Source organism: Symphodus melops (assembly GCF_947650265.1).
Source record: "Symphodus melops genome assembly, chromosome: 7".
Classification (NCBI taxonomy): domain Eukaryota; kingdom Metazoa; phylum Chordata; class Actinopteri; order Labriformes; family Labridae; genus Symphodus; species Symphodus melops.
In genome coordinates this window covers 18,128,265-18,141,037 of record NC_136697.1, presented here as the reverse complement: position 1 = coordinate 18,141,037, position 12,773 = coordinate 18,128,265, and the positions used below count along the sequence as shown (strand labels likewise).

General features: G+C 39.7%; 1 protein-coding gene across 2 annotated transcripts in view; it reads left to right on the top strand.

Annotated features, from left to right (window-relative positions):
• Positions 1 to 125: 125 nt before the first annotated feature.
• The window catches only part of LOC306826744 (adenylate cyclase type 1-like), a 37,708-nt gene continuing 25,060 nt past the window's right edge, over positions 126 to 12,773 (top strand). For both annotated transcript variants that reach the window (XM_079348252.1, XM_079348251.1), the window contains exons 1-3: positions 126 to 1,339; positions 5,367 to 5,516; positions 5,777 to 5,895. In XM_079348252.1, the coding sequence (XP_079204378.1) occupies positions 731 to 1,339; positions 5,367 to 5,516; positions 5,777 to 5,895 (878 nt within the window). In that variant the 5' untranslated portion in view covers positions 126 to 730. The remainder of the gene's footprint in view (positions 1,340 to 5,366; positions 5,517 to 5,776; positions 5,896 to 12,773) is intronic.

The following is a 12,773-nucleotide window of genomic DNA, read 5'->3' as shown; positions in this document are numbered from 1 at the left end:
GAATGTCCTGAATCACAGTCTCAAAACATTTATATACAGTATTAACCATATCATATTTGAATATTCATTGCATTAGATAGATAGATAGATAGATACTTTATTGATCCCGAGGGAAATTCATTCTGCTTCGTTCCTCCTGTTGTGTGTGTAAGGGAAGGAGGCAGGAAGAGGAAAAGCAGAATTGAATATAAATATCAAATTACGCAGATAATGATGGAAACATGCCGTGTGTAGGTGGAAAGGAAAAGAACACATCGCCTTAATAGATGATGTATGTACTGTTCAGTCACAGAGGAGCTCTGCAGCTCACACTCAAATCGTCTTGACTGTGCGTTGAGTAGCTGAGACCTGTCTTATCTTCACCTCATAATGCGCAGGCGTGATCCTATCTGAGCCCCGCAAAAAAAAAAAAAAAAAAAAAAAAAAGCTTTTAGACGTCGTGTGAGCTGTTCTGCTTGAAACGGACGCGTAAATTTTGAAAGATTATTTTGCACCCGCAAGACAAAAAAAAAGAGAAATGAAGGTGGGTTTGGATGGTGTTTTTTCTAAACAGCGTACTTCAACCTGTGGATAGTGTGTGTGAAGCGCGTCTGTGGTCACCAGTTCCAGGCGATCCGGGACGCTCTGCCTCCAGTCTGCTGTGCTGTTTGTGCGCTTTTTTCCCCCCATCGTTTACTCCGGGATCCGGTGTGTTTCGTTTGACCCCAAGCTGTGAGCAGGTATTCAGTTTATGAATGGCACTGACATGGAGGAAGTACCGTTTCAGAAAGTCAAAACCAGGCGGAGGAGAAGTCACTGTCCACCGGTTATCCCTCTGACCACCATCGTGTGCGAGGACGAGTTCGACTGCAAGGAGCTCGAGTCTCTCTTCCAGAACTACAACCTGAAGCTGGAACAGACCTCCACTTTAAAAGCCCTGGCCGTGCTCATCGTCATGTCCTCCACATTGGCCGTGGTGGAGTTGCTATCCGTCCCCAGCCTCACCATCTCTAAGGGGTCCCATCCGGTGCACTGTGTAATCTTCGTGTCTCTCTTCATCGTAACTAACGTCAAGTACCTGCAGGTGACTCAGCTCCAGCAGATTGTCAACCTGACTCTGCTCTTCGGCTTCACCTTTTCCTTCCTCTGCTGCCCCTTCTCCCTGGGCGCGATGGGGGTGGACCCACCGACGTCCCCGGAGCAGGGCATGTGGCAGCTCATCCTGGTCACCTTCGTCGCCTATGTGCTCCTACCTGTGCGGACTCTGCTGGCGGTGGTGCTGGGAATAATGGTGTCCATCTCGCATCTGATTGTGACTGGCACCTCTGTCACGGTGAAGACACAGAAACTATGGAGAACGGTGCGTATGTGTGTTGTATACATGTTTCCCCTCACAGTCAAGATGCTTTTATTTATCACAATTGTAACTTGATTTACACGTATACTAACAATATGTTAAGTAATGTCATTGGCCCATGGAAAGAAACACATTATAGAGACTTCGGTTCAGCACCAAGGACAGCTCCCCGTGGTTAGACGCGATTTACTCAGGTTTTGTTCAAATTTGACAAGTGTTATTCTGCCAAGGACTGTTCTTGTGATAAAAAATGAAGATATGTAATGGAAAACACAACTAAAAAAAGAAGTTTTTAAATGAGCTGTTGGATTTTAACTTATAGAGGCATGTGGGGGACAAACTCGAAGTGAGTTATTTCTGCAACACTTTTTTCTCACCCAATTTAAACACATAGAACACCACAGATATCAATATCTCTACAGATGTATGTTGTAGTAGCCAATAAGTATTAGTTATAATGTATTGCATTTTATATACATGTGTGATTGTGTACCTGTAGCCCCCGAAAAAGAAAACAAAGATAGACAAATGAATGAGCATAGCAGTCTGCATGCCCATGTTTGTTTCCCTGTGGATGTGATTCAGTCCCCAAAGGAGCTGGCTGGGAATAAAGACGCAATGACATCCTGCTAACACAAGAAGTAGGGCAGGGCGCACACACACAAACACACATCACACTTTCCCTTCACTATATGCATCAGTTATAAAAAAAGAGGGCAGAGTCATGAATGCCATTCCCTGAGCTGAAATAGAAATTGGTACAGTGCTCTCTGTACATTTATATCTCTGTACCTTTTACTGTCACAGTGAAACACACACACACACACACACACACACACATTCATATTTCTGACTGTCATCAGGTGTGAGGAGGAAAGATATGTCACATCAGTCAAACCCTCCTCGGGTAATGGAACATTTCTGTCTCTGCCTCGGTGCAGCACATGATGTGAAGATTGTGCATTTTCTTGGAAATTGAGATGTGATCAGTTCATCATGGCCCTCCGACAATGACAGCATTTGCAGAGGAGATTGTTTTCCCTGTATGTAGGCTATGCAATACCTGCATAGCCATGTGAAGGACAGTGTTAGCTGTACTACCAGAGATAGCTAATCCATTAAGCTTAGAGATGAGCTGTGTGGCATGACCCTGTGCAGCCGAGGCTTGCACTAACCACCCACCTAGGTCCCAGGCACTCTGCCTGCAGAGCTGTTGGCTTTCATGGCCCAGTCTATATACCTTTTTCCTGAGGTAAGGGTGTTGGAGTATACAACTTGATAAATAAGTAATTTGTATATGCCAGCTCTTTGGAAAATATTTCACATTGTGCTATACAGTTTAAAGACAACATTTTTTACATTTTTTGAATAAATAATATATACCAGGTCTAATAAAGGTTTTTGGAGGGGTCAGATTTCGAAAAAAAAAAAAAAAAAAAAGAATTACCAAGGAGCTAGGCAATAACATTTTCTTTGTCAGACCTAAATAAAACTATGAATTTTAATGTGTTTACAGTGCACTGTTTTTAATCTCAGAAAGCAGTAGGTGGACGTGTTAGGAATCCTGAGGTTGCAATCAGCATCTTTTCTAAATTAGACATCTCTAAAAGCTTAACTAAAATAAGCATCTATCTGCATAACAAAAGACATAAATATTAAATGGCGTGCTGATAATATGACAAGTTTCAGACAATGTTCTTGCAAGTAAAGAGTCATAAACTCTGTGAGGTAACATTTAATGGAAGTGAAAAATACGTATTTTATCAGAAATGAGTTGGCACATGGCTCAGATTAATTGATAATGTACCTTATTAGGCCTCTGATCAAATGTACTTACTCTGTGTGGACCGTCTATATTTATGCTAAACTTAATTGATCCAAAATGAATGAGTCAAATGTTATTCTTGTGGCAATATTTTATGGCATGTTTAGATGAACAGATAACACTTTTCAATCAATTACATACAGAGCACACTCACATAACTATCTGCTTTTTTATGCTGCCCATGAAGACTATTCATGTAAAACAAAAGCTTGAATTGTGATCGAACAATACAGTGCTACAGTTATGCATTAAATACCTTTTGAAACATTTATTATTGTACATAATGAAAGTGAATTAAAAGTCTCTCTGACTGTGAAAAACTATATGGAGTTGTAAGAGAGAGTTCATTGCAGTGTGGTCAATCGTTTGCTTCTGAAGGCAGGAAAGCAGAGGACTGAGCGTTTTTACGCTACACCACTCTGATGTCCACTTTTAATAACTGAAGGCTGTAAAGTAACTTGAGCATCAACCGAACGTGTTAGAACTTGCCTGCTCTGATGCTGAGCACAAAGACAGACTGCTGCTGCCAGGAAGAAAAAAAAAGGATTTTCAAGGCAATCCATTATTCATTGCACTGGGAAACCTGTCTGTCTGTGGCAATGGACGTTTGTTAAATGTGAGAAGTGGTGTGCATATCATATGAACCTTTGATGGTATATTTATGGTTCTCATGAATGTACTGAAGTTACTCTTCATTTCTAGAGTTGAAGTGAAATTTCATATGGCTTCTCTAGGGGTCAAATGTGCTCAATACGTGACTCCACTTGTGACACTCATGATGAATGGCCAAGGATAAGAAGAAAATAAATTCCTTTATTCCGAAGAATAAATAATTACTGCACACGATGACAGCCTGCTAGTGTTCAGCTTAGAGGTGAACACAGGACCTTGTTTGGTTTGTGTAAAAAGTCACAGCCAGACAACTTCAGTGAAGTAGAAAAAAAAAACTCTTCCCTTTGTGTCCTGCACAAGGTTAAAACAGTCATGCTGCTGTGCATCTGCTGTGATGGATGAATTGGAGCACAGATCCTCAGATATTTTTGTCACACTCAGAAATACAAAAAGATATTAGGATCCACCTCCTCATCCATCTGTCATACAGGAGAGCGTTTGTTGTTGGCTTAGCCTGAGTTTGTATTGAATGAAGTGAAATCTGTGAAAACTGTGCAGTGTATACCCTGAATGTAATGGTAAACCATTGAAGAAAGGTATGTTTTTAATTGTTCTTAAATTCACTAAAACATAATTAAACCCAGTGAGATAAACAGATACACGTACAAAACAATAAAACACACACAACGCATAACATAGGGACACATGACAGAGCCATATGACATGTCATATTCATCAAACTGATGATATATACACATATAATACAAACAAAATGTAACACTAAGTTAAAAAAAAAAAGATCACTTGGAACTAAAACATTTTCAAAGTTACCTACCACAAATTTAGAAAACCTATCTAATGCTACTTTAACTTCCCTATGGAGTATTTAAACCACAGGGTTGGCCCTTAGCATTGGGGGTGAATGTCCTTTATGCAATATCCACGCATGTGTACATGCATATATCAGTCTTATAGAGTACACATTATCCCCCTTTTCCACCATTTCAGACAGTCCCCTGTGGGCTAAATGTGTGCTGAGCTTTGGTCAAAATATAACATGAATCAAGCAGCAGAGGATGTTTGTGACCCCGTATAAACCAGCTCTCTCAGAACGCTCCGTTTTGGTGTGTGTGTCTCTATAAATGCAATGAGCCCCCCTCAGTTTTCAATAGTAGATATCACTCCTTTGTCATACAGGACAGACCTTTACCTTTGATGTCACAAGTTGAGAAAATTTGAAACAGAGCATTTTTTTCTCTGTGTTGTAAGACTTGTGCAGACCACAAACAAAGGATTGGATAGATTTATTGGTCAGTAGACACTCAGGTTACCCAAATAAATGTTCAAAAACGCTGTCAAACTGGATGTGTTCCCTTTAACATAATCCAGAGAGCATACTGTGCACCATTAGGGACATACACATTTAAAAACATGGAAAATCCCATCATATCCATAAAGCACATTAAAACAACAAACGTTTACAAAAGTGTTTTACAATAAAACAATGTCGTTCTTAAAACAACATGACAATGTGATTACAAGGTAACATTTACTTTGCATTTATTTAAGCTGTTTGTTTCTTTGTCTTTGCAGTTGGTTGCGAACACAGTGCTGTTTACCAGTGTCAACCTGTCAGGCCTGTTTGTGCGCATCCTTACAGAACGAGCCCAGAGGAAGGCCTTCCTGCAGGCACGCAACTGCATCGAAGAGAGACTGCGCATGGAGGACGAGAACGAGAAACAGGTAGAGGCACCTGTGCTGAGACGATTTGAAAATGAAATGTGTGTCCCTTTTATTCTCTTCTCCACCCCCAACCCTTTTTTGCAGTGAGTCATTTCAACACATTATTCATTTCTGATATATTTTATGCCTTTTATGTTTCACACATTTATTATCCCCACTACCACGTTGTCCTGCGATAACTTTCTGTTTTCGACTGTGTTCATGTGAATTTTAACTTCTTTTATCCCTCTCTTTTAACACACGCACATACAAACATGCAGGAGCGCCTGCTAATGAGTCTGTTGCCCAGGAACGTAGCTATGGAGATGAAAGAGGATTTCCTGAAGCCCCCAGAAAGGATCTTTCACAAAATCTACATCCAGCGCCATGACAATGTCAGGTAGGATCCTCAAATCAATACAACACAAAACAAATAAAGACCAGCTCCAGTGATATTTAAATCTCTTGCATTTGGAGATTTTTTCCTCATTAAAAAGTGGCATAAACACTATTTCCCTACATTACAGTGCTTAAGAGGAACACACTTCTACTTGACAACTTCTTTGGAACACTTAGGGCTTCACAATCTTCAGATCTCAGTGTCATGAAATGGTTCTAAAACAAGGCTGAGTGCTTTCGAGGAAGTTCTGTTTCAGTTATTATCCTCCTTCTGTTCTTCTGGTCGTCCTCTCCTCTACCTCACAGACAATTTTTGAGTCAACCCTTCTTCCAGCAAACAAACCAAGGTTTAATCTGGGTTTTTTTTTTCAGTGTTTATGGATACAGCTGTCCTTCAGTGTTTGAACACAATAATGGCTTGATGCAGTTTATTTGATTTGGGATGCTACGGTATAATAAATTCTGCATGAAAGTATTGGGATTATTTTTTGTATTACTATGTGAATTGTAACCGAGGGACTGCAGATGTAAACTAGCTCTGAGCTAACTCTGGTGCAATACATCAAATGGCAACATTTATATTTAATATTGCACATGGTCCCTTTACAAATAAAGTTAATAATAAATAATAATAATTTAACCAGAAGAACAATAACAATACTACACCTGCAACCACAGTACAAGTTAAAGTCTGACATTCTGAATGATAGTATCAAATTATTCAAAAGGTAAAGCAGTTATTATTTTAAATGGGTGGTTAACTCGTATTTTCTCAACCTAATACATGTTTAGGTTACCTTTTGTATATAAAATGTGAATCTCTAAAGTGAAGCTGTAATATAAGTGAAGTGGAGTAAAAAGTACAGTATTTCCCTCTGTAGTCATTTAGAGATGCTTCATGAAATGTAAACACACAGATAAATCTTAAGTAACACTGAATTGTTCTTATTTGCAGTTATTGAGTAATTGCTCTTGTTTACAATGTGCACATGGGTCATGAACTTTGACCCCTGACACCTGCTGCTTGAGTTGGCTGGGATTGACCTTTATCCCTTTATCTGCAAACAGTGTGCTTATAACGCATGATGATCAGTTGTCCATTTTTTGCAATTCATAATTCAATAGGTTACAGTTTCACTTCTTATGATTAGCTGTAGCTATGTTTCTGACTGCGTTATTCCTGTCATCACGGTCCTCAACATTTTAGTCATTATTTTCCATATCTTCTCCTCTTCATTCCTTTCTCTTCCTCTTCTTCTGTGTTTTCCTAGTAGCAGGGAGGCTTGAGGAGCAGCGCTTGCTCAGCCCCGGGATTAAGTTGCTACAGGGGATTAAATGCAATCGAGACTAAATTCTTGTTGCATAATCTTCTGTGTGTGTGTGTGTGTGTGTGTGTGTGTGTGTGTGTGTGTGTGTGTGTGTGTGTGTGTGTGTGTGTGCCCGCTGTGGTTAAATATGGAAACATCTCAGTGGAGCTGTGCTGATTGCTTTTGTGCCCTAAACTGCTTCAGATAGCGCCACCCTTTAAGAGTGATCTGCAATGGGTGCAGACATGATTCAAGTGATTTAGGTGGAGGGTAATTAAAAAGTAAACAGTGCACAGCACAAACAACTGAGTTTTCTTCATTATTTTCTGAGACTGTGGGCAGTCTTTGATCGAATTCAATTCCAGCCAGGGAGATAATGTAGTGATTACAACAACAACAAGAAAATCAAGAATGACTGTGAACTTACAAAGATTCGGTTGTTTAAACATAGTATTAGGAAAATGTATCCCCTTATTATTATAAAAGGTAACTGATTTTAGTTGTTGAAACAATAGACCTAAGGAATTTAAAGTAGCCGATGGGGAGATTCCACTGGCAGTGGTCTGATTTATAAAACCAGATAGGATTATGGTGTCAAGCTGCCTTGGAAACAAGAACATTTTGTAAATGATGGTGCCATAAAGAGTTAACTGACATAAAAGCTATGTTTTCTTTTAGGCGGGGCCTCCTGTGATTGACAAGTTGCAACCATAGTTACCTGTCATCCAGGATAGAGGCGTAGCAATGCCACTCCAAACATGGTCCCTTTTGGTTCCACAGGAAAGAAGTGGAAGCTAGTCTTGTTGGCTACTTCTGTGAACTCGACGTCACTGCAAATGAGGGAAACCTCAGTGTCTTTCAAGATAAAATAAAGGTTTTAAATTGTACTTCTTTGCATCACTTTAACGGCTGCTGTGTTCTTTGGACATCAGTCATCAGTTTGAGTTCTGGCCACCTTTGATGCTCCCCTCTTTCTCTTCCCTCTCTAACTTCAGCTGTCCAATGAACAAAGGCCAAAATGTTCAAAATATAATAAGGAAGTTACCGGCAAAATAATTTAATAAATTTCCCCATAACAGTTATTGTAGAAAAGACTGATTTCACTGAGAAGAAATAAAAACTGTAATTCACATCGATCTGTTGATAGGTTGACCTACTCTGCCAGCAACATTATTAGAAGTTTAGTCTTCTAAAATATTGCTTTAAGCATCTTACACAATCCTTGGTGCTACCCGGCTTTATTGACCCGGCGTCAGCACATACACCACCTACGTACTGTAGCTCCAGAGGGGCCCATCCAAAGTTAACCCTTGAGTTGGCACGTGGCTCATTTGTCTTCCAGTGTGTAATTAAATCAAAATCACATCTCCCAAAATAGCTCCAGTAATACCTTCCACAGAGAGACACAGGATCTGAGCATAAATGGGGGAATAACCTTTCATGAATATGTGCCTTCAGAGAAGAAATAATGGATGAGGCTGAGGGGGAGGATGACACGATTAGATATTAGGGATGTCTGAGTTACCAGGGGAAATATTGTGTTTGTATTACATTGCTTATTCATTAGAAGTGTAGAGCTGCAGAGGATGAGTTGGGGATGAGGTCCTGACCTTGAGCAGTGAATCTAGTTCAGTACAGTTAAACAGCTGGAGCCCGAGTCACTTCCAGCTGTTGCCAGAAAGCTGCAGAGTTCGTTTTGACAGTTTTGCTGCAAGACATTCAATGTCTCTTACAGATGTGTCCAGTCTGAGATTTCTGGGCTCCCCAGAACTCCAACTCATCATGACATGATGCCCTTCTACATGGACTTAATCATTTGTATGAAAAAACAGAAACAACTATGTAAAACATCTACAGTATGTCAACTACAGTGACTGTACATTTCAAGTTATACATTTTCAAACACAATTAGAATAATGATATGAAAACATATCTTAAAAGTACCGGTAATAGTATGTGGTTGAATGCACCAGTTGTTTTGGGTGTTAACTGCTAGCTCAGCTTCAGACACTTTTTTTCCCTTTTTTATTCATCATAGCTGTCCCAACAGTTAGTTAAGAGAAACTAACCTTCTGTTTTTCAACCCCAGATGTTCCTTTTTTATTTGATAAGTAGAGTGTATGAGCTAAATATACAAATGTTCACATGGACCTCAAGCATAATGTGCCCCTGCAGAGCAAAGCTTTTTACCTTAGCTGTGCTTTTTAATAACACTGAATCCACAATAAATACAGATAAAATATACAATATTTCTAATAATATTAGAAGATTTGCATTATTGATCCCCGAAGGGGAAATTCTGTTTTTAGTATTACATGATCAATCCAAAATAGTGTCTTTGGTGAGTTATCCAAGGAATAAGAAAACTAGTTACATTTCTCTGAATTTTTTCAAACCAAGCCACTCTTTAGCGGTTCAGTGGTGTGATTTCTGACCAGGCACAGGCCTCATGCTCCATGCTTGCTTCACGTGAAAGTCAAGGCTATGCTTGCGGTCTGCATGAGGTAAACACTGACCAAAAATAACTGAGTGTTCTGAGGTTCAGGTGAGGTCATGAGACAGCAGAGTGCTTGCACTCAGTGGGATGCTCTCTGCAGCACATAACAACAGTTTTTTTTACTTCATTCAAATGCCTCAGACTTACTTTCTTTTGACTTAAATGAAGAAAATAAAAGAATAAAAATGTATAGGTTGTGGGGAATTGTCTGCATAAATCCTCTTAAAAGATTCTCTAAAAGTTAATCAAGCCGAAGGTTACAGCATTACTGCAGTATTTCACATTTAACTGGAGTCTGTGTGCATGTGCAGTAAGCATCATTTTAAAACGTGCGTAGCATATCATTACATCAGACAGTGACAGATTGCGCGTAAGTCACTACACGTAGAGATGAGAGAGTAACTGTGAACTCTGTAATAATTAGCAGTGTTTTCACAAGCTAAACAGTTGTCTTGTGAGAAGATGAAATTAGGAAGGCTTAAGTGTAGTCTGAGAAGCAGTTGTGTTGACTGTGTGGAAGGAGAGCTAAAGTACATAAGCTGTGATTTGATGAGTCGATAACAGACAGGTGTGGAGATGAGCCAGGTTTCAGATCAGGTCGCCACGCCCACAAGACGCACAGACACAGACACACAGACAGTCAAGAGAGGAGGAGAAAACAAAGCCCTGACAGTTGGTTACTTCTATTTTTGTTGGACCAATCTCCCTGTTGAATCCCTATACACATTTCAAGATGGCTTTTAAATGAATGCTTCAGATGAGACATTGAAATTCATTTTACTATTTGTTTGCCTGCGCTAACAGTTTGACCTGTAATAGGAACTACTGTGTCCTAACACCCCTGCTTTTTAGTACATATTACAGCTGTATAAATAGTGCAACAATAGCTGCCTGGAGCTTACATTATGAAAACCAAGGAATTGATCATTGATTTAAGGAAGAATTGCAGTCAAGCTGAAGCCAGCATTATCCATGGTAAAAATGTTCAAATAGTTAACACGTACAAATACCTTGGAAAATGGGTTGTCTGTGAAGGACAAGAACAGTCTGATCCTCATCGTAAAAGTCCAGCTAAAAGACTTGAGCTCCATGTGGAAGGAACGTGTGGTCCAGAATGTCAAAGTGATAATAAATCAACCTGGACACATTTTTTCACCTCTCTTTTATTAAAAGCCCTTTGGACGGCGCTGTCTTGTTCCTCCAAGGAGTACAAACAGATACTCTCTTGAATGCTTAACATCTGTAATTGATTCATGGTTAGTTGCTGTACACATAGGTAACCTGTAAGGTTACCTTTTTTTAAAGTACTCATTTAGTTATATATTTATTAGAGGTCACATACTGTGCAAAATCCACTTTATATAATAGTACATTAGATTTATATAGCACTTTTCTAAATACTTAAAGACGCTTTGACAGGACATGATGAAGTGGAAAGGACTGCGTACTGAACCTTGGGGAATACCGTGGGAGAGAGGAGCAGTGGGTGATTTGCAGTGGTTTATGCTGACTAACTGGTTTCTCTCAGAGCGGTATGATCTGAGCCAGGAGAGCACATTGCCTGTGATGTTGAAAGTGGTTTCAAGGCGGGAGAAAAGGATGGAACGGTTGATGGTGTCAAATGCTGCACTTATAGGTCCAGTTGGATGAGGATGTTGAGGTTTCCGTTGTCAGAGGATAGGCGAAGGTTGTTACTGATTTTTAGGAGAGCTGTTTTGGTGCTGTGGTGGAAACAGAAACCAGATTGGAATGATTCACTTAACCATGTTTTTCTAACACTAATATGTGTCCCTAGTTTGTCGACAAACCCCCTAATTATGAGAAAAGTCCATCCTCTCTGACTTTTACTTTCTCCATTTTCCAGAAAACATGTGCTCAAAGAGGCCGTTTCCTTTGTGAAATCACAAAGGGCAGTAACCCCTCCGACAGGTGGGCGACTCTCCCACAGCTAGGTGTTTGTTTTGCTCTCTGAGTCTGCCATCTTGCGGTAAACAATAGGGCATAGTGCAAAGCCAAGCCATCCGGGCCCATCAAGAGGGCTCTGGTGGAACACAGCTCACTTGCATTTAAAGCTACAGACACAGAAACAGCCAGTTCTGAGCAGGGTGAAATAGGCCTATAGGGGTATGTAGGCTTGATAAAATATCAGATCAGAATGGATTTTTTCCAAGAAACTTCACAGAAATGTTCTGGGGAGCTCTGAGTCTTATTCAAACTTGTTGAAAAGGGGCATGGTATGTAACCGTTGAATACATTTCTGGATTTGTTATATATTATGTATATATTATCATGTTATTTGGTGGCCTGTTCGTCTCCTGATTTGTTGTTACTGGCATTTTAATGTAATTGTCGAATGCTTTTGTGGCTGTGTTTGTTTCCTTGACATAGTCTTGAATTGCCCCTCTAGGATAAATAAAGTTGTCTGATTCTTAAATCTGAGTTGTACCTCATTGTTGCAGCAAATTAAAACACAAGGGTGATGAACAAAAGGATAAGAACCATTTAGGGGACATATTTGTGGAAACTGTCAAAGATTCAGGCATTGGGTTGGAGGGTATTTACCATGTAAGTATGTAAGTGTTAGACACATGAGAGCTTTTATTCCCTCTGAAAGGTGATGAGAGAACTTGCAAGCTAGGCTAATTTAGCTAGGAACCAGAAACTGAGCTTTCAGATCTCTCGTTTTCCTCCCTCTTTAGACAGATTTCAATTTGCTCTAATTCATGCCAAAACTAAACTTGAAACCTAGAAGCTTGTTTGACTAGGCCAGCCAGCTGAATTTTAGAGGCCTATCTTGTTCATGCAAAATGAAAAAAATGACCTGATGTAACTGCTAATCACTTTTCTGATTCATAAACACCAACCCGTGTGTTGTCAATTAAAGTAAGTATATTTCCTTGATGGTAATTATTACTGTTACCACATCAGTACTAAAAACAAACACCAAGGACATGTACAATGCTTTCTCTGATTTTTATTTAAAATCTAAAGCCCTTTGAATCTCACATACAAGTTCACCTGGAGATGGTAACAGCACCTTGATGACTGCATTAACCTCAAACAGTTCCTGACTGG